The sequence below is a fragment of the Delphinus delphis genome, chromosome 8 (assembly GCF_949987515.2).
Source record: "Delphinus delphis chromosome 8, mDelDel1.2, whole genome shotgun sequence".
Lineage (NCBI taxonomy): Eukaryota > Metazoa > Chordata > Mammalia > Artiodactyla > Delphinidae > Delphinus > Delphinus delphis.
This window is the reverse complement of record NC_082690.1, coordinates 49326134-49353036: the sequence shown is the minus strand read 5'-3', so window position 1 is coordinate 49353036 and position 26903 is coordinate 49326134. Positions and strand designations below refer to the sequence as shown.

The 26903-nt window shown below is 36.7% G+C and overlaps 1 protein-coding gene across 14 annotated transcripts in view; it reads right to left on the bottom strand.

Moving 5' to 3' along the window:
* DLG2 (discs large MAGUK scaffold protein 2) overlaps positions 1-26903 on the bottom strand; it is a 929335-nt gene that overhangs the window by 671918 nt on the left and 230514 nt on the right. For all 14 annotated transcript variants that reach the window (XR_009520377.1, XM_060018173.2, XM_060018175.2 and 11 more), the window contains exon 3: positions 3651-3701. Coding sequence is in view for 13 of the 14 variants with exons in the window: in XM_060018173.2 (XP_059874156.1) it covers positions 3651-3701 (51 nt within the window). In the remaining variant the exon portion in view is untranslated. The remainder of the gene's footprint in view (positions 1-3650; positions 3702-26903) is intronic.

Here is a 26903-nt window from a genome sequence, read left to right as displayed (position 1 = left end):
TTGAAATATATTTTTACGGTAGCACCAGTAGGACTTGTTCTGGATACGGAGGGAAAAGAGTAATTATACAAGACTCTTAGATATTATTATTGTTTTGGGGGGCCTGAATTACAAGGAAAATAATAGAGCCAATTAGTTAAGACGATGAATATTAGGGTAGAAGCAGTTTTGGCCCTAAGGATAGTGAGTGCAGGGAAATCATGAATTCTGTTAGGAATATATCAAGTTTAGAAGATCTTCTTAATGTTCAGGAGAGATGCCAGCTGGACAGCTAGCTGTACACATTTGGAATGTGAGAAAGAGGTCATGACTTCAGATTTGGGAATCTGAAGTTGATAGTTGGTATTTAAAGCCATGGGTCTGGATGAAATCACCAAGGGAATGAGGAGAGATTACGAAGAGGTCTGTGCACTGGGTTTCTGGAGTGTTCCAACAATTAGAGGAAGAGCTGGTGAGGAGACTGAGAAAGGGCACTGAAGACATGGTAAATAAACAGGAGAGTGTTTTGTTCTGGAAGCTAAGAAATTAACATCTTTGAGGAAGGAGGCAATGACAGCTGCATCAAATGCTACTGAGAAGTCAGTTAGGACTGAGAACTGATGCTTGTATTTAGCAAGATGGAACCTGCTGTGACTTTGATAGGGACTGTTTTAGGACTACTGTGAGGATGAAAACATGAAATAGGTTAAAATAAGAAAAGGAGGTACTAAAGTGGAGTTGATGCAAACAGACAATTTCCCTAGATTTTTGGTTAAGCAAAATAGAGTAATGAGGCAATAATGGGGGTGGGGAACATTGGGTCAAGGGACATACTTTTTCTTTAAGATAAGAGATATTACATCATGTCTATATTAAATTTATCTGGGAAAAAGCAAGAGAGAAACTGATATTGCAGGAGAGAGAGGAGAAAACTCCAGAAGCAAAGTCCTTAAATGGATAAGAGGTTATGGAGACCAGGTCACAGGTGAAGAGCTGGCCTTGGAAAGCAGCAGGGCAAATTCTTTCATTGTAACGGGGAGAGCATACTAGTGGACCTGGTGGTAGGAAAGTAAGGTGGTTTTCATTTGATCGCTTGGATTTTCTCAAGGCCATATGAAGAGAGATCAATAGTTAAGAGTGAGGATGAGGGAGGGAGTGTTTGAGATTTGAGGGAAGCAAATGAGATATGAAACTTTTGTCCCAGAGAAAGAGAAAGTGATTCTTCTAAAGAAATGTATAAGAATTGCTTGGGTGTTTTGAGCGTTCATTTGAAACCAATGGCTATAAATTTAAAGTGAGATGACTAGGTGCTTCTCTCGCTATGTTCAGTTACACAGGTGCTGGCATGGAGTAAGTAGGAAGGTGTAGGTCTAACCAGGGTAGATTAACAAGGGCTGAGAGTTTGCTGGATGAACACAAAAAAAGAGAGAGGAAAAAAAAATGTTGAGCGTGCGAGAAGGAGAATTAGAGTGATGGGACCAGGAAACATATGCTATAGGGGAGGAGGAAGGGGAGGGCATAAAGAAGGGTGAAAACAGGAGGTAAATGGTGAAATCAATAATTCGAGGTCCCAATGGGGGTGAAGAATTTTTGGAGTGGGGGCAGTAGAATAAATGTTAAGGGCAGAGAGGAGGTGGTGTTCTGAGAAGATGATGCTTGACACAGAGGTCCTGGAGGGGGTACAGCTAATGGGCACCACAAGGTTCAGAGTGTGGTCAGGAACCCTAGGGCAGGAAGTAAAGGCAGTGAGATGGCAAGCTGTCTCATGAAGCAAGTAAGCATCAGAACACATACTAGAACCCACAATTGTCTGACTCCTAGAGAATGTTCTACCTCACACCTATGTTAGCTTCTAACTATTTCTGACCTGTAAAGCCAGGGTAACTAAATGGCGTTTTACTTCAGAGATAGAGAGGTTGGCCCCATGAGAATGAGATCTGTGTAGTTGAACAAGGTCTTACATTTGGAAGGCTCCTGCTGTTGCCATCTTTTAATTCTTACTAGTTTTTAAACAAGGGCCTCACGTTTTCATTTTGCACTGCATCCCACAAGTTACGTAGCTAATTCCAGAGAGAAGATTAGTAATTTAGAAGGAGAAATGTCTTCTCTTTTCTCATTGAAGCTAATTTTCCACAAACCTCACTTTTCTCCATTTAACCTGCCTTTAAAATTTTATCAAAGTTCATAATGGAAGTTTTAAAGAACCCATCTGTCAAATTCTTAACTTTTAATGTAAATTTCCTTTTAAAGCCACTCACAATAAAATTTACGCCGGAAGTGAGAAATTCCCTGACTCAGGAAAGTGAATTATCAGTAAACTGAAGAGGAAAAATACATGTAAATGTAGATCTAGAGTCTGACTTCATGCTTGAATGATAGCTTAGGAAAAATACTTACATTTTTATTTTTTAATATATGTGTATTACATGTTTATTATGGAAACTATAGGAAATAAATATAAACAAAAAGAAGTAACTAAAAACTACCCAAAAATCCTTAACTTTTTAAACACTTTTAACATTTTGGTGTATATTCTTCCAGGCTTTATGTAAATAGTTGTGAATGTGTATTATTCATATATAGCTTTATTTGTGTTTATTGGATTATATTTAAATGTCATTTTTAAACTTGATTTTTAATTTAATAATAGAGTCTGGTTGGACCGCCTATCCTTGTAATTAAATATTTTTCTAAAATACTATTAATATAACTCAATTTTCTGTTATGTGGACATATAATAATGTATTATTAAATACTTGGCTTTTTCAGTCTTCACTATTATAAACAATACCAATGTGAACATTCTTTGTAGACTTGTGTATTTCTATAACTCTTGGGTCAAAAAGTGTCCATTTTAAAGCTTTTGATCCATGTTTCTAAACTGCTCTTTCATGGCTACTCCAATTCCAGGCCCACTCAATGGCAGTGAACATTAACATTTCTTTTAAATGTTTTGTCAATGGGGTTGACAAAAACTGTTTAGTACCATTGTTTTCTTTGTTTAATAATAAGGTTGAGCAGGTTTTTGGATGTTACTGGCCTTTTCTTTTTTGATGAATGTCCTGTTAATACCTTTCAGTCATTTTTTTTTTTCTAGGCGGTCTTTGGCCTTTCTTTTGTTCTTCTGTAAAATATCTTTATATATTAGGGTTATGGTACACAGAATTTCCCTAATTTGTCAAACCCATGCCAAGGTCTTAACAACACACTGGCAGAGCTCTGCAGGGTTGCTATGTTTTTCTCTGTGGGGGAGGTTTTAAAATCCATCACTTGTTTTTTTAAACTAAAAAATGCATGGTAATGGTAGTTATGAAGATAGTATTAATATCACATAAATGAAAATATTTTATAATATATCTTAAAATGTACAGAAAAACATGTATAATGAAAACAACAGGAAAAGAGTATCATACAAGCTCACTGAATATTTGTCTTTCCTATTCATTTCTCCAAATCCTGGCAATGTAGTTTACATACTGAACATTCTGGTGATTCGGTCTGCTTGTCTCCATGCCCTCCACTGCAAGCATTTCATTAATATTCTCATTGTGAGTGCTGTTAGAAATTTCCAGGGTATAAGACACAATCGCACATTTTCACAAGACAACCCATTAGGATGCAGAATGTGGAATGCAAGATTAGGGTTTTGGATTATTGGGTTTTTTACTTACCCTCTCCAGTGTAATTTCTTCAAACTCATATTCAATTTCTGTTCCATTGACCTGTAAATAGGAAAAAAAAAAATAGAGAGACATATTAAATACATTTTGAGGAGGAGAGAGCTGCATTTTAAATACCATTAGGGGGTTAAATTTCATCCTGGCTATGAATAAACCGCACTTTATTGACGTTTGTGATTGTATGTTTTCATCCAAATGAAATATAATCCAAGCTATTCTAAAATGTGAGTGAGACTCTAGAAAAAAAATGCTTATTGCATCCCTTAGAATTTTGTGATGTTTGGGGGAGAGGAAACAATACAAAATGTGCACTCTGAGTTTACAAAGAATAAACCAACTAGGGGCAATGTTACAGTTACAAGGGGAAAAAATTTCCTAATATCTTTAAAATTTTCCATGAATAGACACTAAAATATGACCTTAAGAAATCAGTGGCAAGGACAGCACAACCATATGACATTTCTGGCTGTTAAACAGCATTAAGAATGACCATGTCAGATAAGAAATGCCTTTTCTTTATTGGTTCAAGCTCAGGTAATTTATCCCCACTATCCTCTTGTTATATTTGTTGGGAAGCCCTGGACCATGTAACCATGCCTTCAGTAGCAATGAGAAAAGAACAAACCAGGACATGTTTGAAATTCCTAGTGAGAAAGCATTTTCACCATCCAACCAACCCTTAAATTTATTTAAACTTACAGAGAGAAACATTTTAAATATAGCCAGGCAACATATAACATATGCCTTAGATTTCAACAGACATGAATACAGAATATATGAAGAGCTACTTTAAAATAATCTAACAAATATTCAATTCCCACTTTTATCTATCAGAGCCCTTCTCAGCCAGACAAAACCTCTGAGCAAGAAAATTCTTGAATAGGCGGTTTCTTTTTTCTTATATATGTCTTGGCAAAATCATTCACATTTAGAAATCAGCCAGAAAAATCTAATTTTCAACCAAAAAGCCATAATTTTTGTAATGTTCTACCTTCAGTTTACTGTCCCTTCCTTAGAAGAATTTAAATATAGTTCTTACATACTGAGAGCTCTATAGAAGGCAAGGATCAGATAGCCCCATTACCTAATAGAGGCTGGCAAAAAAGAAATGATGAAGGGGAAAAAAAGTGAATGAATGAATGACTGAACTAAGTAATTAAATTATTTATCTGATTTATAAACACAGACGCTTGTGGGTTCTCTTCCATAAGGAATTTGTATATGGTATCATTAATTGAAGGCATAACACTATCATCAGCAAATAATAAAGAATGACAATAGACTTTACTTATGTGTGCCCACCAGCCACTTAGAGCATGTTTTTGTTTGATTTTCTAATTACGTGAGCTAATTGGGGAATCACATTTTACTGTGTTACTATATTATCAAACAGCCCTAAACCAAATTTGATTTTCTGGGCTTCAGCAACTTAATGACTCAGAGAAGAGAACTTGATGATGTTAGAACTAAGCTTTAGCAACTTTATAGACATATTTTTGTTCTTCACACGTAAAAGTACAAAAGGAAACTCAAAACTCCCTGTATATGTGTTTCCATATTAATCCTTTTTATTCATAACTTTTTTTAGTTGACAGAGAGAAGGCAGAGGGGGAAGGCTGAGTCAATGTGATGTGTTTTAATTCTCGCAGTGTGGCTCCATGGAGCTCTTCTTTGCTTCAGTGCTTCTCTAGAGTGGAGCCCTTCACGTTATTAAAGTGTTGCAAACTGCAGAGAAAAAGACAACTTCAAAGAGAAGAAAACAAGCCTCAGATAATAAATATCAGAGGTGAAAATTCTGTTAGGAAGTGCTTAAAAGACAAGAATATTGTAGTGACAAACATTGCATAGCTGGGGACTACCAAAATCTTTGCTGAACATTTGTATGATCATATATGTTGACTTTTAGATCCTAGAAGCATTATTTATACGCAACCTAATCTGTATTCAGAAGTTCCCCAGTCAGCTAGGTGAACCATTGATGGCTTACATTTACTCCATGGGTCTTTAGTTTTCAACCCAAGAAAATTATGTCATTTGCCTAATTCTGTAGTATCCAGGATCTCCTTGTAAGAGGGGAAGATGACATCCAGGTTAGGATGTAACCTTACCTTTAAAAGAACATATTCCATGACTATAACAGGATTTAGTGAAATTATAAAGAAGTGAAAGGATTTTAGCATAGGCGAAGTAACATTTCAACCTTTAATTGAGGAGCATTTAAAACATGGAATAATAAGAGCCAGAGTGGGAATTTAGGAAAGACATTTAAGAGGTTCTAGTGTTTATTGTTTCGTCACTAGGAGAGCATGATCTGTGTTCTGCCTAAGGACCTCTAAGATAAGAAATCCTACAAGGTCCCTTGGCAAAGACCTTGGGGGAAAGAATGAAATAGAAAGAACTAAGAATACCTCCATTCTAAACAGAGGTATATAAGAGTACGCTGTGACATTTGTGAAAATTTAGTTAATTTTTCAGAGGAGTACACCAATTCAACAGTCTTTAAATATTTTTTGTTCACATTTGCTTAGAAGAATGGTTGCTTACTGAGTGGTAAGGAGACAAAAGGCATGAACAGTAATTCCCTCCTAGCCATAATTTCGTGTATTCTTATTCAGAAAAACCAAGAAAAACTGTTGTGAATGGCTCCCATCATCTGCTGGGGGGGGCGTGGTTTACAGTCTATTGTTTGAACTTGTCTCAGTGGCCTCACTCTACTCCCAATTAGTTTGACAATATATGCCTTTTAATTCACAAAGGATTCTCTTCCTGAAAAATACTGCCAATTATATATGGTTTTTTTTTTTTTTTTTCTTGAGCAGTAATACTTCCTGTGATATTTAAGCACCCTGGTAATGTTTTATGATCCTGATAGTTTAGAGCCTGTACAGCGGCATGGTGAGGGCTCTCATTATTTCAGATCTGGCTCTGACCATCACTGACCGTCTCCCCTCCACCTGGAAAAGTGAGAGGATTGGCAGTATTTTAGACATGGAGGGTCACTAAAGTAGATGGAATTTCCCAGTTTTGAAATATGTTTTTCTTCAGATACTTGATTTTTCTGAACCTAATGGTTATGTAGTGACAGCTGGTAGGTTTCCATGGTGGCTAGAAAATCAAATTGATGCCACACATTGTCCTGCATAGTTCTGGGCATGTAGCCTTCCTGGCCTCATACGGAAGTTAAGACAAGAGCATAACTTACTCAAATTCAAACTTGGTATTTAAGGTTCTAATTTCATAAACTTTGAATATTTTTCATATATTTTTCTCTCTCTGACAGTCTTTAGGTTAATTTCCCTGATTTTCTTTTTTTTCCCTTCAGTGCTATAGTACCACCTGCCTGGGTGATAATATAATTTGATTTGAGACCTACTTTTACGTCCTGAAAAGAGGTTTTTCATGAATAACACATGTGAACTAGTCTATGTTTTAATGCTCTTTAATTGGAATCTTAAGTAATGATTTCTTTTGTTCTTTTCCACTTTTGTAATTTCATTAAAATTAACAGCATACTAAAATGTAAGATGAATGAATTTTTATACATTCCCATATCACAGATGAAAACAAATGCTAAAATATGAATATCAAAGTGTTGGCTTCTTAGAACTAAACACAATTCCACCCAATGAACAAGTATTGAGCATGCATAGTGTGCCAAGTGATGTGACAGGTAGTGAGAAAATAAAGATTTTACGACATTATCCCTATTCTCAAGAAACATACAGTCCTTAAAGAGGTACCAAACACAAACATATTAAAACCTCACAGAAGTGTGATATCCAATACACAAAATATACAAGTGGACTCGAGCCACAGCCCCACTGTTGCCACATGCAAGATCTGTACAGATCTATTTACTATTTACTATTTTACTATATATATTTGATTCCTTAGTAGTATAGAATATGACAGATAATGTACTAATTCTGCCCTTTATTATAAGTGATTATGATATAGTAAATAAGACTTATCTCTGAATCTTATGGTTTTAGCATATAAAGCAGAGTGATGAACGTGAACAACATTTAAAGATATCTGCAACAAATGTCTTAAAATAAAAAATGGGGGAGGACCTTCAAGATGGCAGAGGAGTAAAACGTGGAGATCACCTTCCTCCCCACAAATACATCAAAAATACAACTACGTGTGGAACAACTCCTACAGAACACCTACTGAACGCTTGCAGAAGACCTCAGACTTCCCAAAAGGCTAGAAAAATCCCCATGTACATGGGTAGGGCAAAAGAAAAAAGAAAAAACAGAGACAAAAGAATAGGGATGGGACCTGCACCTCTAGGAGGGAGCTGTGAAGGAGGAAAAGTGTCCACAGATTAGGAAGCCCCTTCACTGGCGGAGACAGGGTGTTGGTGCAGGGGAAGCTTCAGAGCCACGGAGGAGAGTGCAGCAACAGGGGTGCGGAGGGCAAAGCAGTGAGATTCCCACACAGAGGATCGGTGCCGATCAACACTCAACAGCCTGAGAGGCTTGTCTGCTCACCCACTGGGGTGGGCGGGGGCTGGGAGCTGAGGTTCCAGGTTTGGAGGTCAGACCCCAGGGAGAGGACTGGGATTGGCTGTGTGAACACAGCCTGAAGGGCGCTAGTGCACCACAGCTAGCTGGTAGGGAGTCCAGGAAAAAGTCTGGACCTGCCTAAGAGGCAAGAGACCATTGTTTCGGGGTGTGCGAGGAGAGGGGATGCCTTCCCTGTCTGCCCACAGAAGAAAGAGCACTGCTTAAAGGAGCTCCAGAAGTAGGCATGAGCTGAGTCTATCAGCTTGAACCCCAGAGATGGGCATGAAATGCTAACGCTGCTGCTGCAGCCACCAAGAACCCTGTGTGCAAGCACAAGTCACTATCTAAATCCCAAAGGGGGTCTGTGCAGCCCGCCATTGCCAGGGTCCCGTGATCAAGGGACAACTTCCCCGGGAGAACACACCGGACACCTCAGCCTGTTGCAACCTCACACCAGCCTCTGCCGCCGCAGGCTCACCCTGCATTCCAATTATAACTACCATACTCCTCCTTCCCCCGGCCTGAATGAGCAAGAGCCCCCTAATCAGCTGCTGCTTTAACACTGTCCCGTCTGCACGTGAACAGATGCCTGAGGGTGACCTACACGAAGAGGCGGGGCCAAAACCAAAGCTGAACCCCAGGAGCTATGTGAACAAAGAAGAGAAAGGGAAATTTCTCCCAGCAGCCTCAGGAACAGAGGACTAAATCCCCACAATCAACTTGATGTACCCTGCATCTGTGGAATACCTGAACAGACAACAAATCAACCCAAAATTGAGGCGGTGGACCTTGGGAGCAACTGCAGATTTGGGGTTTGCTGTCTGTGACTGATTGTTTCTGATTTTTATGTTTATCTTAGTATAGTTTTTAGCACTTGTTATCATAGGTGGATTTCTTTATTGGTTTAGTTGCTCTTTTTTCTTTTTATTATTACTTTAAAATAATTTTTATTTTACTAATTAAGAAAAAATTTTTATGCTCATTATTTATTTATTTATTTTATTTATCAGTTTTTTTTTTTCTCCATTTTCTTCTGAGCCGTGGGGCTGACAGGGTCTTGGCGCTCCGGCTGGGTGTCAGACCTGTGCCTCTGAGGTGCGAAAGCTGAGTTCAGGACATTGGAACACCAGAGACCTCCCAGCCCCACATAGTATCAATGAGGGAGAGCTCTCCCAGAGATCTCTGTCTCAGCGCTAAGACCCAGCTCCACCCAATGGCCAGAAAGCTCCAGTGCTGGACACATCACGCCAAACAACTAGCAAGACAGGAACACAACCCCACACATTAGCAGAGAGGCTGCCTAAAATTATAAGTTCCGAGACACCCCAAAACACACCACCAGACTCAGCCCTGCCCACCAGAAAGACAAGAACACAGGCACCAGTCCTCTCCATCAGGAAGCCTACAAAAGCCACTGAACCAACCTTACCCACTGTAGGCAGACACCCAAAACAACAGGAACTACGAACCTGCAGCCTGTGAAAAGGAGACCCCAAACACAGTAAGTTAAGCAAAAGGAGAAGACAGAGAAATATGCAGCAGATGAAGGAGCAAGGTAAAAACCCACCAAACCAAACAAATGAAGAGGAAGTAGGCAGTCTACCTGAAAAAGAATTCAGAATAATGATAGTAAAGATGATGTAAAATCTTGGAAACAGAACGGAGAAAATACAAGAAACGTTGAACAGGGACCTAGAAGAACTAACAAGCAAAAAAAAAAAAAAATGAACAACACAATAAATGAAATTAAAAATTCTCTAGAAGGAATCAGTAGCAGAATAACTGAGGCAGAAGAATGGATAGGTGACCTGGAAGAAAAAATAGTGGAAATAACTACTGCAGAGCAGAATAAAGAAAAAAGAATGAAAAGAATTGAGGACAGTCTCAGAGACTTCTGTGACAACATTAAATGCACCAACTTCAGAATTACAGGGGGCCCAGAAGAAGAAGAGAAAAAGAAAGGGTCTGAGACAATATTTGAAGAGATTATAGTTGAAAACTTCCCTAACATGGGAAAGGAAATAGTCAATCAAGTCCAGGAAATGCAGAGAGTCCCATACAGGATAAATCCAAGGAGAAACATGCCAAGACACATATTACTCAAATTATCAAAAATTAAATACAAAGAAAAAATATTAAAAGCAGCACGGGAGAAACAACAAATAACATACAAGGGAATCCCCATAAGGTTAACAGCTGATCTTTCAGGAGAAGCTCTGAAGGCCAGAAGGGAGTGGCAGGACATATTTAAAGTGATGAAATGGGAAAGCCTACAACCAAGATTACTCCACCCAGCAAGGATCTCATTCAGATTTGATGGAGAAATTAAAACCTTTACAGACAAGCAAAAGTTAAAAGAATTCAGCACCACCAAATCAGCCTTACAACAAATGCTAAAGGAACTTCTCTAGGCTAGAAACACAAGAGAAGGAAAAGACCTACAAAAACAAATCCGAAACAATTAAGAAAATGGTAATAGGAACATACATATCAATAATTACCTTAAATGTAAATGGATTAAATGCTCCAACCAAAAGACATAGACTGTCTGAACAGATACAGGAACAAGACCCATATATATGCTGTCTACAAGAGACCCACCTCAGACCTGGGAGCACATACATACTGAAAGTGAGGAGATGGAAGAAAATATTAGATGCAAATGGAAATCAAAAGAAAGCTGGAGTAGCAATTCTCATATCAGATAAAATAGACTTTAAAATAAAGACTACTACAAGAGACAAAGAAGGACACTACATAATGATCAAGGGATCAATCCAAGAAGAAGATATAAAAATGGTAAATATTTATGCACCCAACAAAGGAGCACCTCAGTGCATAAGGCAAATGCTAACAGACATAAAAGGGGAAATTGACAGTAACACAAGAATAGTAGGGGACTTTAAAACTTCACTTTCACCAATGGATAGATCATCCAAAATGAAAATAAATAAGGAAACAAAAGCTTTAAATGACATTAATCAAGATGGACTTAATTGATATTTATAGGACATTCCATTCAAAAATAACAGGATACACTTTCTTCTCAAGTGCTCAGGGAACATTCTCCAGGATAGATCATATCTTGGGTCACAAATCAAGCCCTGGTAAATTTAAGAAAATTGAAATCATAAGAAGTATCTTTTCTGACCACAGTGCTATGAGACTCGATATCAATTAGAGGAAAAAGACTGTAAAAAACACAAACACATGGAGGTTAAACAGTACTCTGCTAAGTAAACAAGAGATCACTAAAGAAATCAAAGAGGAAATAAAAAAAATACCTAGAAATAAATGACAATGAAAACACGATGACCCAAAACCTATGGGATGCAGCAAAAGCAGTTCTAAGAGGGAAGTTTATAGCAATACAATCCTACCTTAAGAAACAAGAAACATCTCAAATAAACAACCTAAACTTACACCTAAAGCAATTAGAGAAAGAAGAACAAAAAACCCCAAAGTTAGCAGAAGGAAAGAAATCATAAAGATCAGATCAGAAATCAATGAAAAAGAAATTAAGGAAACCATAGCAAACATCAATAAAACTAAAAGCTGGTTCTTTGAGACATAAACAAAATTGATAAACCACTAGCCAGACTCATCAAGAAAAAAAGGGAGAACACTCAAACAGAATTAGAAATGAAAAATGAGAAGAAACAACTGACACTTCAGAAATATAAAGTATCATGAGAGATTACTACAAGCAACTATATGCCAATAAAATGGACAACCTGGAAGAAATGGACAAATTCTTAGAAAGCCATCACCTTCTGAGACTGAACCAGGAAGAAATAGAAAATATAAACAGACCAATCACATGCACTGAAATTGAAACTGTGATTAAAAATCTTCCAACAAACAAAAGCCCAGGACCAGATGGCTTCACAGGCAAATTCTATCAAACATTTAGAGAAGAGCTAACACCTATCCTTCTCAAACTCTTCCAAAATATAGCAGAGGGAGGAACACTCCCAAACTCATTCTACAAGACCACCATCACCCTGATACCAAAACCAGACAAGGATGTCACAAAGAAAGAAAACTACAGGCCAATATCACTGATAAACATAGATGCAAAAATCCTCAACAAAATACTAGCAAACAGAATCCAACAGCACATTAAAAGGATCATACACCATCAAGTGGGGGTTATCCCAGAAATGCAAGGATTCTTCAGTATATGCAAATCAATCAATGTGATACACCATATTAACAAAATGAAGGATAAAAATCATATGATCATCTCAATAGATGCAGAAAAAGCTTTCAACAAAATTCAATGCCCATTTATGATAAAAACCCTCCAGAAAGTAGGCACAGAGGGAACTTACCTCAACATAATAAAGGCCACATATGACAAACCCACGGCCAACATCATTCTCAATGGTGAAAAACTGAAACCATTTCCTCTAAAATCAGGAAGAAGACAAGGTTGCCCACTTTCACCACTATTATTCAACATAGTTTTGGAAGTTTTAGCCACAGCAATCAGAGAAGAAAAAGAAATAAAAGGAATCCAAATCAGGAAAGAAGCAGTAAAACTGTCATTGTTTGCAGATGGCATGATACTATACATAGAGAATCCTAAAGATGCTATCAGAAAACTACTAGAGGCAATCAGTGAATTTGGTAAAGTAGCAGGATACAAAATTAATGCACAGAAATCTCTTCCATTCCTAAAAACTAATAGTGAAAAATCTGAAAGAGAAATTAAGGAAACACTCCCATTTACCACTGCAAGAAAAAGAATAAAATACCTAGGAATAAACCTACCTAAGGAGACAAAAGACCTGTATGCAGAAAACTATAAGACACTGATGAAAGAAATTAAAGATGATATAAACAGATGGAGAGATATACCATGTTCCTGGACTGGAAGAATCAACATTGTGAAAATGACTCTACTACCCAAAGCAATCTACAGATTCAATGCAATCCCTATCAAACTACCAATGGCATGTTTCACAGAACTAGAACAAAACATTTCACAATTTGTATGGAAACACAAAAGACCCCGAATGGCCAAAGCAATCTTGAGAAAGAAAAACGGAGTTGGAGGAATCAGGCTCCCTGATGGTAGACTATACTACAAAGCTACAGTAATCAAGACAGTATGGTACTGGCACAAAAACAGAAATATAGATCAATGGAATAGGTTGGAAAGCCCAGTGATAAACCCACGCACATATGGTCACCTTATCTTTGATAAAGGAGGCAAGAACATACAATGGAGAAAAGACAGCCTCTTCAATAAGTGGTGCTGGGAAAACTGGACAGCTGCATATAAAAGAATGAAATTAGAACAATTCCTAACACCATACACAAAAATAAACTCAAAATGGATTAAAGACCTAAATGTAAGGCCAGACACTATAAAACTCTTAGAGGAAAACATAGGCAGAACACTCTACGACACAAATCACAGCAAGATCCTTTTCGACCCACCTCCTAGAGGAATGGAAATAAAAACAAAAATAAACAAATGGAACCTAATGAAACTTAAAAGCTTTTGCACAGTAAAGGAAAGCATAAACAAGATGGAAAGACAGCCCTCAGAATGCGAGAAAATATTTGCAAATGAAGCAACTGACAAAGGATTAATATCCAAAATATATAAGCAGCTCATGCAGCTCAATGTCAAGAATCAAAGAGCCCAATGCAAAAATGCGCAGAAGACCTAAATAGACATTTCTTCAAAGAAGATATACAGGTTGCCAACAAACACATGAAAGGATGCTCAACATCACTAATCATTAGAGAAATGCAAATCAAAACTACAATGAGGTATCACCTCACACCAGTCAGAATGGCCATCATCAAAAAATCTACAAACATTAAATGCTGGAGAGGGTGTGGAGAAAAGGGAACCCTCTTGCACTGTTGGTGGGAATGTAAATTGATACAGCCACTATGGAGAACAGTATGGAGGTTCCTTAAAAAACTAAAGATAGAACTACCATACGACCGAGCAATCCCACTACTGGGCATATACCCTGAGAAAGGCATAATTCAAAAAGAGTCATGTACCAAAATGTTCATTGCAGCTCTATTTACAATAGACAGGACATGGAAGCAACCTAGGTGTCCACTTACAGATGATTGGATAAAGAAGATGTGGCACATATATACAATGCAATATTACTCAGCCATAAAAAGAAATGAAATTGAGTTTTTTGTAGTGAGTTGGATGGACCTAGAGTCTGTCATACAGAGTGAAGTAGGTCAGAAAGAGAAAAACATATACCATATGCTAACACATTTATATGGAATCTAAAACAAACAAAAAAAAGGTTCTGATGACCCTAGGGGCAGGACAGGAATAAAGACACAGACGTAGAGAATGGACTTGAGGACAAGGGTAAGGGTAAGGGTAAGCTGGGACGAAGTGAGAGAGTAGCACTGACATATATACAGTACCCAATGTAAGTTAGATAGCTAGTGGGAAGCAGCTGCATAGCACAGGGAGATCAGTTCAGTGCTTTGTGGCCACTTAGAGGGGTGGGATAGGGAGGGTAGGAGCAAAAGGGAGGGGATATGGGGATATATGTACACATATAGCTGATTCACTTTGTTATACAGCAGAAACTAACACAACATTGTAAAGCAATTATACTCCAATGAAGATGTTAAATAAATAAAAATAAAAATAGAAATTTTAGGTATAATAGCACACAATTCTCTTCATGAAATTGTTGGGAAGAAAAAATGAGATTACACGCCTTCACTGTCTTACACATAGTAGGTATCCAATAGTGACAGCTATTCTATTGAGTTCTGGATTAGAAATCTGCAAGGGTCACAGATTTATTTGATCAAATGTTGAATGCTTGCTAATTTCACCAGTAGTACAAAATATCACTTAAGAAGCAAACAAACTTGCTTTCTTCTACAAAATCCACTAAAAACCTTCTACAAAATCCACTAAAAACCACTAAAAAACACAAAGACTTCTTTCATGAACCCATCTAAGACGTACTCCCTTATGGGCAGGAATTGTCTTCACAGTCTCTCCCAGATCAGGTCAGTGTGGCTTTCACTCAGAATATAACTGCAACTGGATTTTCTCCCAATCTTTTGTCCACTCGCTCTTGTATTTTCTTTTTAATATTCTCTTTCCCAGTTTGACCATCATGTTTCTCTGCTACTGGTACTCAGTTTCCTAAGGTTGCTCTCATTGCTTCCCTTATACCCCATGCTCATAAGGATACACACTTTATTTTACTCATTTTTTGTACGCCTGTAACTTCTGGTGCCGTGCCTTGTTCATAGTATGTCTTCAGAATGGCCCTTCTCCTTGATCTGAAAGGATCAGGGAAGAAACTAGAGGGCAGTATCACCTGCTCTCCTTAGCTCCACTCAAGGACATCACCTTCAGCACCTTCCCTATTTCTTCTTAGAGATCTCAGATCTTTGGGTAGAAATAAAAGGTAGCTCTTTCTTTTTGAAAAAGGGGCCAAAAAGGGAGTTTTGCTCTACTCTAATCCAAAAGAAAGAACTGAAGGCTGATGTTCATTATCTCCATCTTTTTAATCACATTTAACTTTACATGTCTCTGCTGAATGGATGCAAAACAATCAAGTACTGAAAAAAGTGAAAGTTAATCTACAAGCATGGAGGCTCTAATCGGGATGAGAGCATCATTAGACGAAGCCTGGAGGTTCGTAGCACACAACTAAGCTGTCCATCACTTTCTTTAATAATGTCCCTTCTCCTAGACTATCTCCACTGGCTAAAATGGTGTCCTCTCTTCATGTTAAGAGGAATTATCACAGAGAAATTAAAAGCTCAGACTCTGGAATCTAAAAGGCCTGAATTCCAACAGCAGTTTTGTCACTTACAAGCTGTTAGAAGTCATCTTTGTTAAGTATTATACACATTTGTGTGTCAATGTTGTTTATTTAAACTGTAGTAAGCAAAAGATTTTCTGTTTAAGCTTTAGTGAGCACCTATTTTAATCTGAGGTATGCATCTGCTTATTTTAGGAATACTATTCAATTATAATGGGACTGGTTTATAAATGTGCAGTTTTATAAGAAGCTAAGCATAGTTAGAATTTCTTGTTTTTAACAAACACAAAGTACAGAAATAACTGTTGATATTCTTAGTTAAGATTCTAATTTTGGTAAGAGCACTATTCTTATTGTTCACCTGAATGTGTTCTTACCAGTAAACCCTGATTTCAAGTTAAACTTATAATCTTAGTTAGACAAACTTCTGAGTTCAGTGAACTGCTAAATCATAGCTTCCAGCAAATATAGAAAAAAAAAATCAGTATCCTATGATCTGTTCCATTCTTAAACAATTTTCTTTTGGTTTTATTTCCTCTGCCTTTGTCATTAAGACTTCATAACACATAGAAATTTGGGGCTAGAAAAGTGATCGACTTAATATTAATTACTATGTATTTTTTTAAATTTAATTATAAACCACAGATTTTAAAAAATTAAGTAGCTTCTTCCTTGTAAAATTGTGATAATTTTCCCTGGTATTTCTGTCAAGAGAAATCAAGGAAGATAGCTTAGGGTTCTTACATGTATAAAAAGAAAGTCATTTTATATATACAAAGTTGTCTTGATTAAAGGCTTCTGTAAAGAAGGAAAAATATAGTCACTTAAGTTCAGAACTGGAGTTGCCTCTGGTTTGGAAATGGCACATTTCTTCCCAGCTTTGCTTCCTTACTTTGCACCATTTGCTGGATGGTGTAATAACAGCTGGCTTGAATGCTTTCATTTGGCTCCAGCCTGTTGCAGGCTGTTTTATTCTTTGGGTTAAATATTCCAAAAATTTGAACATGCTCTCTGAGGGCAGTAAATGGTGTTAAAGAGTACAATCGAATAACTAAGAAAGCATCATGATACAGGTTTTTATCCCATCAAGGCCCCTCCCTCACTTGACCACCCTCATATACAAACCACCTGGTCAGTTGCAAGTAAAGTGTCCAAGAGAATCAAGAGCTCAAAGCACATACCCAAAAGATTTAGAGAAACAGAAACAAAGTGTGTGTTGCACCACAAGATAAGATTTCACAAATATTATGATGGTGTCAGCAGAGAGCCAAGAATATTTTCTCTTACACTTGGGTATAATACAACTATAGTGTGAGGCAGAACATCACTGTCGTACATTTCTTCATCTTTGACTTCTTTCCTTAACCCCCTGCAATCTTGTTTTTGTTTCACCACCACACAAAAGCTGAGCTCTTAAGGATCAACAAAGATCTGTGTGTATCCATATAATGATTTTTTCCCCAGCCTTCATACTCCCTAGTTTTCACGCAGTATTTGACAATCTGGAGCATAACTTAAAAATCCCCTTTTCTTTTGTCACATGGTTGATATCTTGCTGGTCTCCTCCCTACTGATCTATCCAAAGCATTTATATCCATTTCCTTTCCTCTTGCCAGATATGGGCATTCACAAAGTCTGCCCTTATTGTTATACAATCTTTACCTGAGTTTTCATCTCACCTAACTTTTGTTTTCTAAGTAAATGCCCTAGTATCACCCCAGTCTCAGTAAGTCTAAAATAGAACTAATCATCTTGCCTAATTATAACTATCATTTCCTCCAGGCTACTCTATATACCTGTTAAGGGAATCCTCTTTTTCATATATATCCTTTATATTTGTTATCCATACCCACTATCCTATTTTAAGACCTAAACTATCACTTTCTTAGGACCAACAATATAATTTCCTAAAAATATCTCTGCCTCTCTAATTTTTCAATATCAATCTATTCTTCATATCCTTTGAGATGTATCTTTCTAAAAAGCAACATTTTCATTGTATAATTTTGCTGCACAAGTAGCTTTAAGTAACTTTTCTTTATCCTTAAAGAACATTCCAGAATACCCACCAGCTGTCCCCAGTCTACCTGTCTAGCTACAGACCCTACTTCTTATCTTCAAAGACATTTTCTAGCCAAGTAACTGAAATTAAATAAAGCATATCCTCTTTCGTATCTTTATTAATGTCATATACCCCACCCTAAATATATTTAATTTATGCTTATTAAAATACTAATTAATTTAGAAAAATATATTTGAATGCTGAGAATTTCCCAGGTACTATGTTAGGTCCTAGGGATACAGTAGTAAACAAAACACAGTCCCTACCCTCATAGAGCTAGATTCTATTTGGGGATATGGGAAGCTTCCATTTCTGTCAGCCAAAGGCTGCCTCTTCTACAAAGTCAAAAAGATTTTTCTTAACAATCCTCTGAAAATCATCACTCTATTCTCTAAATTACCCCTCCGTGATAGTAACAATAATGATAGTACTACTACTGCGACTGTTACTACTGTTGCTTTTTTTTTGTTTTAAGTATCTACTATATGCCAGGCACTATGATCAGTTGATCTAAACATTAAAATAATCCTGAGAGCTAGACATTTTAACTTTAATTTTACTACTGAGAAAGCCAAGTTTCTAAGTTAAGCAACTTCTCTGAGTTTATCTAGTTGTAAGTAACATGAAACTAGGACTATCTTGTTCATCTTTTTCATCACTTAGTGATGGGAAGTTTATGCTCAATCCAGATTTGTGGAAGAAAATTAAAGAAGGAGTGGCATAAGGAGAGAGGAAAGAATGGAAGCATCTATTGTTTGAATCAAGGGAAGTCTAATGTTAAAACACTAACCTTTCTCCCTGGTCATACATAGCACAGTCCCTCTCTCACTGTACTTGTGGTCTTCCTCACGGTCCAGCTCCTTACATCGTGCTTTATCTTTCCTGATATACTGTCCTACTGTACAGATGAGGCACTGTCTTTTGCGGCACCTATCATAATGACTTGCCCATAGCAGCCATTTCATAAATAGTTATTGAAGAAATAAATCAATTGAACCTTACGGGAAGGGATTCTTATTTGTCATGAATCTTTTAAAATCCCTTTGTACTCGAAAGTCCTACTCACCATTGTCAGTTTCCAAAGGAGTAAACTGTCTTAATTTCTCTCTAATCATTTTACTTCACAACTTGCTAACAATAAGCTGTCTCCCTTTTCATCTGAATACAGCTCACCCTTTCAGCAGCCTTCAACACCAATCCATCCATCAACAAATATTTATTGAGTGACTTTCCCCACCTTCTTTGCCAGCTCATATGATCTCTTTTCACCTGATTTTAAAAGTACATCAGTATCTTCACAACCTTGGAAAAGAGCTAGAGAGCTGTATCACTCCACTAATTCATCTGCTCTTTCATCAAGATCACATGAAGAAGTTTTTTAAGTTCTGTGATTCTGGAAAAATGCGTTGGTACGCTTGTTATAAAAAAAAGGTCAGATCAATGTTTCTGGATCAGATGCTAAGGGAGATCATTCTGCTGCTTTATGTTATTTCACCTTTCTTGAATCCCCTTAGCATCATAACGGGGAGCTAGTATTAATGCTGTTTCTGTCCCCAGCCGCCTAGCCTGTTGATAAAATATGGAAATTGGAAGGTTTCAAGTTGTTTATATGTAATCTTTTTCAGATTATGCTAACAGCAGCATTAATCATTAACATACTATTTTCACATACATTATTATTTGCTCCTCATAACAGTCCTATGAGGGTTGATATCTCTATTTTATAGATGAATAAATAGCTAAGAGATGATAAGTTGCTCAACATTGCTCACCTAGTAATGTTGGAGTTTTGATACAGATCTAGGTTTTCTGGACTCTGAATCTAGAGCTGATCCCACTACCTTATGCTACACACATAGCTTATCCTCTAAAAGTGAGAGAGAATCTGATTGCATCGTTTGAAGTTGCTGATGTTTAACTGTTTCTGACTTACAAAATGGTAAGTTCTGCATGGTTCAACAACTTAGCATGGTGGTTAGGAGCCAGAATTCTGGAGTCAGATTGCCTGGGTTCATAGCATGATTCTCTCTCTAGCTATAAAACTTTGGGTGAGTTACTTAACCTCTCTGAGCCGTGGTGTCCTTATTTAGAAAATGGATGGTAATTATCTTCCTGGGTTGTATAAGGACTGAATGATACAATTTTGTAACAGTTTAGTGTTTAGCACCTAGTGAACCCTCAAAAATATTAACTGCAATTATTTTAAAGTTTTTCCTAGGTCTGCCATTGACATATTTTAAGTCCTGCCTATTCACTCTTCTAAACAGAAACCAGTGTAGGCACATGTGAGTGTTGGGGCAGAGGGAGAATGGCAGGTATAGAGATGAATACCTACTGTTTGTAGGAAATTTTATAAAACTTAACATATATTTGTTAAGTTGTGCACAATATTTCCACAGAGGACTTGAGTTACCCCTCTTTCCCCTGTGAGATTCAATTAACTTAGATCAAATAGAAACCTACAGTGACAAAAAAAAGTATAATATATTTTTCAAAGAAAAATTTAAAAGCTCAAGTTTCTACATTTGTATCAGTGCTTCCTAAACTGGATCTGGGCGTTTAGAAGTGGTTATGCATACTGAAGCTGTGGCTGACAACAGCTCGTCACAACAGGGATCTCTGGGCTGCAAATTGGATGCACCAAATCTTTCTCTCTCTGGACTCTTGTCTGCCCACCCCCCAGGGCTTTTAAGTGCTCCGGCACAGTGATAGTATAAGCTCTAAACAGTGCATCATGATTAACCATAAGTCATTGCTCCTTTTTTTTTTTTTTTAATATCTTCTTGGAACAGGAATACTCAAAAGGGTACCAACATAAATCCCCAGTTACATTAAATTAAATAAATTCCATAAACAGCTTAAGCATAGTAAACAAATATTAATCAGACAGTAAATCTTGGGTGGGAAGCACCAAGGATTGAAGGCAGTTTGTAGGAAGGGAGAAGATATGAAGGGAAATTAAAAATCCTATTTTCACCCCGGTATCATTTTTCTTAATGACCTTAGGATGATCTTGTTTGCCACGTTTTCTCTGTGTAATTCCTATTGATGCTTCCAAAAAACCTTCCACGATTCTTCTCCCTTTCCAGCTATCCAGTGCTACCATAAACCCTGCCTTTCTTTCTCTAGCCCTCCTATACAAAGGCCAGGTTGCGCTAATGTCATTTCTCTGTGTTTACAGAGTACTTGTGTAGATCTTTTGCCCTGATTGCATAATGTGTTGGCTACCAGCTTCTGGCTTTAGGTTCAATCAGACAGGGATGCTAATCCTAAATTGGCCACTTACAAGAGTTGTGACTTTAAAGAAGTTACATGGCTTCAGTTCCTCCTCAGTAAAATCTTATTTACTCCAATAAAGTTGTTAGGAATTTTAAATTAAATAAGAAGTACAGCACAGTGCTCAAGAGTACATACACTAGATACTCCAGTTGATAAAATATAGAAATTGTAAGGTTACTTATACACTAGAGCCAGATTGCCTGAGTTTGACTCTGCCAGTTACTAGCTGTGAGATATCTGCCTCAGTTCTCTCATCTGTAAAAGAGAGTTCATAATCTCATAGGACTGTGAAGACTGGATGAATTGCTGAATTAGTATAAATGAAAAGAATAAGTAAAATACTTGGAACAATAGCCTGGGACGTGCTAGGTGTACCTGTTACTACACTATCCATTATTATTACAGAATGGTGGAGTAAGGTACTCAGAAAATCCTCTCCCCAAAGAACAACTTTAAAACAGAATTGCCAAAAATAGCCATTTCTGGACTCTGAAAACTGACTAAGGGCATATAGAAAATTGAAAAACTTTGATTCAAGAACCTCAGTTAACAGCAGTGGGAATCTGGTGTTCTAGGCCTGCGACTGCTCTTACACATCCCCTCCCTCAAATTCTGTGCATGCAATAATTCTACGAGGGCAGGAAAGGCTATGAAACAGAAGCTTTGCTGACACAGGGGACCAGCTTCACTTGGAGCAGCATGTGGGCAAACCTCATAATCAGGGATGTTGTTAGAAACAATAGTGATTTTGGTGGTAAATATTAGAACAAGTAAACACTGCAGTAACTTAAGTTAGCAATACTGGTTGGCGAAAGCTACAGGCTGTCCAGACTAGCTAGAAATATATCTGGAAAATCTGTTGAATCGTGGCAGGCCTTGATAGCTCCAAATGATCTCTGCCAGGCTGGAAGACTGAGTGCATGTGCAAGGTCATTCATAGACTCAGTAGAGACTGGAGAAGGTCCTGGCCATCTACACATCCCTAGCTGAATGTGAGGCCTTGCATGTATGCAGGGGAGTCATAATAGGTCTATTATAAAATAAAATCTCACGCATATTTGTAAGCCGTTTGAATTTAAACACATTTCCCTGTCCGTACACAAATCCACTGGCAAAGGATGGAAGACTTACTGGCTCAAAGTGTTTAAGTGTCATCTCTGACCAATCATTGGCTCACCACTAAGCTATGCTGATCTAGAGGCAACACTAGGATGCCAGAATTTAAAAAGAAAAAAAAAAAGAAAGAAAACTCAAAAGAGATATCAGTAGCTATACACCTCAAGAAAGATAGACTCTACAGATCTAGCCCAGATATGTGACTAAATACACAAACAAGCAAACACAAAGAAACAGGAACTGTGACTAAACATACAAACAAGCAAACACAAAGAAACAGCAAATGGCAAATAAGAATTAAGAGTTACTATAACATTATCTCAATGGCCTGTTTTTAAAAAGAAATTATGAGACATTCAAAGAAAGCAAAATATGACCCATACATAAGAAAATAATTAGCAAAAATAAACTGTTTCTGAGACATCTTAGATGTTGGAATTGACAGGAAAAACATCAAAGCAGCTATAAATATGTGCAAAGAACTAAAGGAATCCTCTTTAAAAAAGTAAAAGAAAGTATGACAACAATGAATAATCAGATAGAGACTATCAATTAAGAGGCATAAATTATAAAATAAAATTATGTAAAAATTCTGGAGTTGAAAAGCATGACAACTGACATGAAAAATCCACTAGAGGTTCCAGTTTTTGTCTAGCATGTAAGAATCACAAGTCACCACTTTGTCCTAACAACAAATAGAAAGCTAAACAAACTGAAAAATCAACTCTGTCAGAGAAGTGAGGTCACAGAGTAAACTGCTGCCCCCCCAAATTGGAAAGACAGGTGGGCAGATAGAGAGAATCACTATTACTGGGGCAGAAATCACCACAGGAACCAGTGCCAGGGTAGGAAAAACTTAAACTGTAATTGATGAATTGTGGAGGCTCAGTGTGGACAAATCTGAGGATTAAACAGGGGTTCGATCCAGAGAGGTTCAATTTTTGGGGTCACAGCCATATTTAAGTGAGTTTTACCTCTAGTAAATCTATCAGGTTCTCAAAGTGAAGAGTGGAGAAAAATTCCTCATGCTTCCAGCAGGTGAGGGAAAAAGGAACTATTTTGAAACCTGTAGAAGCATTCTGTTCTTCTTAACAAGGTCTATCCTCAGGAGAAACTATTTTATCAGAGCCTAACCTGCTGCGGTTTTACCAGAGCCTAATCTACCTGGGGAAGGGAAATACCAACTTCAGCACCCTTTAGCCATTCAGTACCACCTGAAAGGCGGAAAAACTGAAAAGCACTGGTGACATTCACAGTCCAGAAACATAAGCTCACTAAAAGACTGAAAACAAGTCATATGAGTATAGAACACTAACCCCTCCTCTGCTACTTTACCACTACATTACTAAAGGGCTATTTACTGCAGTTCCTTTTACCCAGCACATGATGTCCTTTCAACAAAAAATTACAAAGCATAATAAAAGGCAAAACACACAGTTTGAAGAGATTGGGCAAGTATCAACCAGAGTCAGATATGGCAGGAATGTCAGAATTATCAGAACAGGAGTTTAAAAAAAATAATTGATATTCTAAAAGGTTTAATGGACAGAGTAGACAACATGCAAGAACAGGTAAATAATGTAAGTAGAGAGATGGAAATTCTTGGAAATGTCCAAAAAGAAATGCTAGAGATTAAAAAAAAAAAACCCCAAACCCACTGTAACAGAAATGAAGAATGTTTTTGGTGGGCTCATTAGTAGACAGGGCATGATTGGGGAAAGAATCTCTAACTTTGAAAATATGATAATAGAAACTTCCAAAACTGAAAAAGCAAAGAAAAAAAAAATAACCCCAACCAAACAGAATATCCAAAAACTGTGGAGCACCTACAAATATAATATAATATATTTATATATTATACATGATATAATATACATGTAATACCAGAAGGAGAAGAAACAGGGAAAGGAATGAAAACAATATTAAAAGCAATAATGACTGGGAAGTTTTTCCAAATTAATGTCAGACATCAAACCACAGATCCAGGGAGCTCTGTGAGTAACAGAAACACCTAGGCATATTATATACAAACTTCAGAAAATCAAAGATAAAGAAAAAATTTTGAAAGAAGCCAGAGGAAAAAAGCACCTTATCTATAGAAGAGCAAAAATAAGAATTACATTTGACTCATCCTCAGAAACAATGCAAACAAGAAGAGAATGGAATGAAATATTTTAAACGTTGAGAGGAAAACAACAACAACAAAAAAAACAACCCAGAATTCTGTACTCTGAAAAATTATCCTTCAAAAGTGAAAGAGAAATAAAGACTTTCTAAGACCAAAAAGAAAAACTGATGAAATGTATTGCCAGACCTGCTTTGCAAGAAATGCTGAAAGAGTTTCTTCAGAATGAAAGAAAATTATATAGGTCAGAAAAATAGATCTACATAAAGAAAGAGTATCAGAGAATAAATAAGTAAAACAAACAAAAAACACCACTTTATTTTTCTTATTCTTAACTGACCTAACAGATTTGTCAAAATAGTAACATCAACAGTATATTCAATTATGTGTTTTTATGTTTGTGTGTACATACACATACATATATATACACATATATGTATATATATATTTAGGTATGCATGGAATGAATGACAGAAATAATACAAGGGATGGTATGGAGTAATTAGGAATATTTCGTTATTATTAGGTACTTGCACTACCTATGAATCAGCATAGTATTATTTGAAAGTAGCTTGAATTAGTAAATGTATAGAGCAAACTCTAGGACAACCACTAAAAAAAAGTAAAAGAATTAGAATAATTGATATGCTAAGAAATGAGAAAAAATGTAATTATATAAAATGCTCCATTAAAACTAAAAAAGGCATGAAAAGTTTGGGAAAAAATAGAAACAAATAACAAGGGCAACAAACAGAAACTAGGAAAGATGGTGGATATTAATTGAACAATATAAATAGTCACTATAAATGTCAATGATCTAAATACAACAATTAAAATACAGAGACTGTCAGAGTGGATCAAAAAAACAAGGCCCAACTACATATTTTCTACATGAAACCTACTTTAAATATAGAGATATATAGAGAGATTAAAAGTAAAGAGATGGATAAAATATACCATGCTAACACTAATCACAGGAAACTGAGAGTAGCTATATTGATTTCAGAAAGACTTCAGAGCAAGGAAGATTATTAGGGATAATGAGGTGCATTATATAATTATAAAGAAGTCAGTACACCAAGAAGTCCTAACAATCTTTATTGTGTATGCCCCTAGCAACAGTGAGGCAAAAAATGGTAAGAATTCAAGGAGAAACAAATGAATCCACTATTACAGTTGGAGACTTTCACACCCCTCTATCAGAAATGCTCTATTCAGCACCATGCAGAAAATCACCAAGGACATAGTTGAACTCAATAGCACCATTAATCAACTGGATACAATTAACGTCTGTAGACTACTTCACACAACAATAGCAGATTACACATTCTTCTCAAGCTCATGTGGAACATTTATCAAGATAGACCACTTTCTGGGCCATAAATCACACCTTAACAAATTAAAAAAAAAGAAATCATACAATGTCTGCTCTCAGACCACAGTGGAATTAAACTAGAAATCAAAACCAGAAGGATAATTGGAAAAAATCTAAAATACTTGGACATCAAACAACACACTTCTAAATAACACAGGGAGAAAAGAAGAAATCTCAAGAGAAATTTAAAAATATTTGGAACTAATTGAAAATGAAAATACAACTTAACAAAATTAGTGGGATTCATTAAAGGCAGTAACTAGAGGGAAATCTATAGCACTGAATGCATATAAAGAAAGAAAAATGATGTAAAATCAATAATATAAGCTTCCACCTTAGAAAACTAGATAAAGAAGAGTAAGTTAAATGCAAAGCAAGCAAAAAAAAAAAAAAAAAAGGAAAGAAAGAAAGAGAAAAAAAAAAAAACCCAGCAGAAATCAATGAAATTGAATAAAGGAAATCAATAGAGAAAATCAACAAAAGCAAAAGATAGTTCCCTGAAAAGATCAATAAAATCAATGAACCTCTAGCCAGGCTAAATAAGAAAAAAATGTGAGGTGATACAAATTATTAATATCAGAAAGGAGAGAGGGGACATCAGTACGGATCCCATGGACATTAGAAGGATAATAGAGGAATATTATGAAAAACTCTATGCCCCCAACTTTGATAAGCTAAATGAAATGAACCATTTCCTGAAAGGCAATCTGCTGAAACTCAGAAAAGAAGAAAAAGACAATCTGAACATACATATTTCCTAACCAGGAAACCAGACAGACATTATAAAAAAGAAAACTACAGACCAATATTGCTCATGAACATGGATGTAAAAATCCTCCACTATTATTTGTATCTTCATCATTGTCATCTTTGCAGCACTTATTGTAATTATACTATACTGCAATTGTCTATCTATTTCCCTATTCCATTAGACTTCCAGCTCCCCAAGGGCAGGAGTCATTTCTTATTCATCTTTCTATACATTG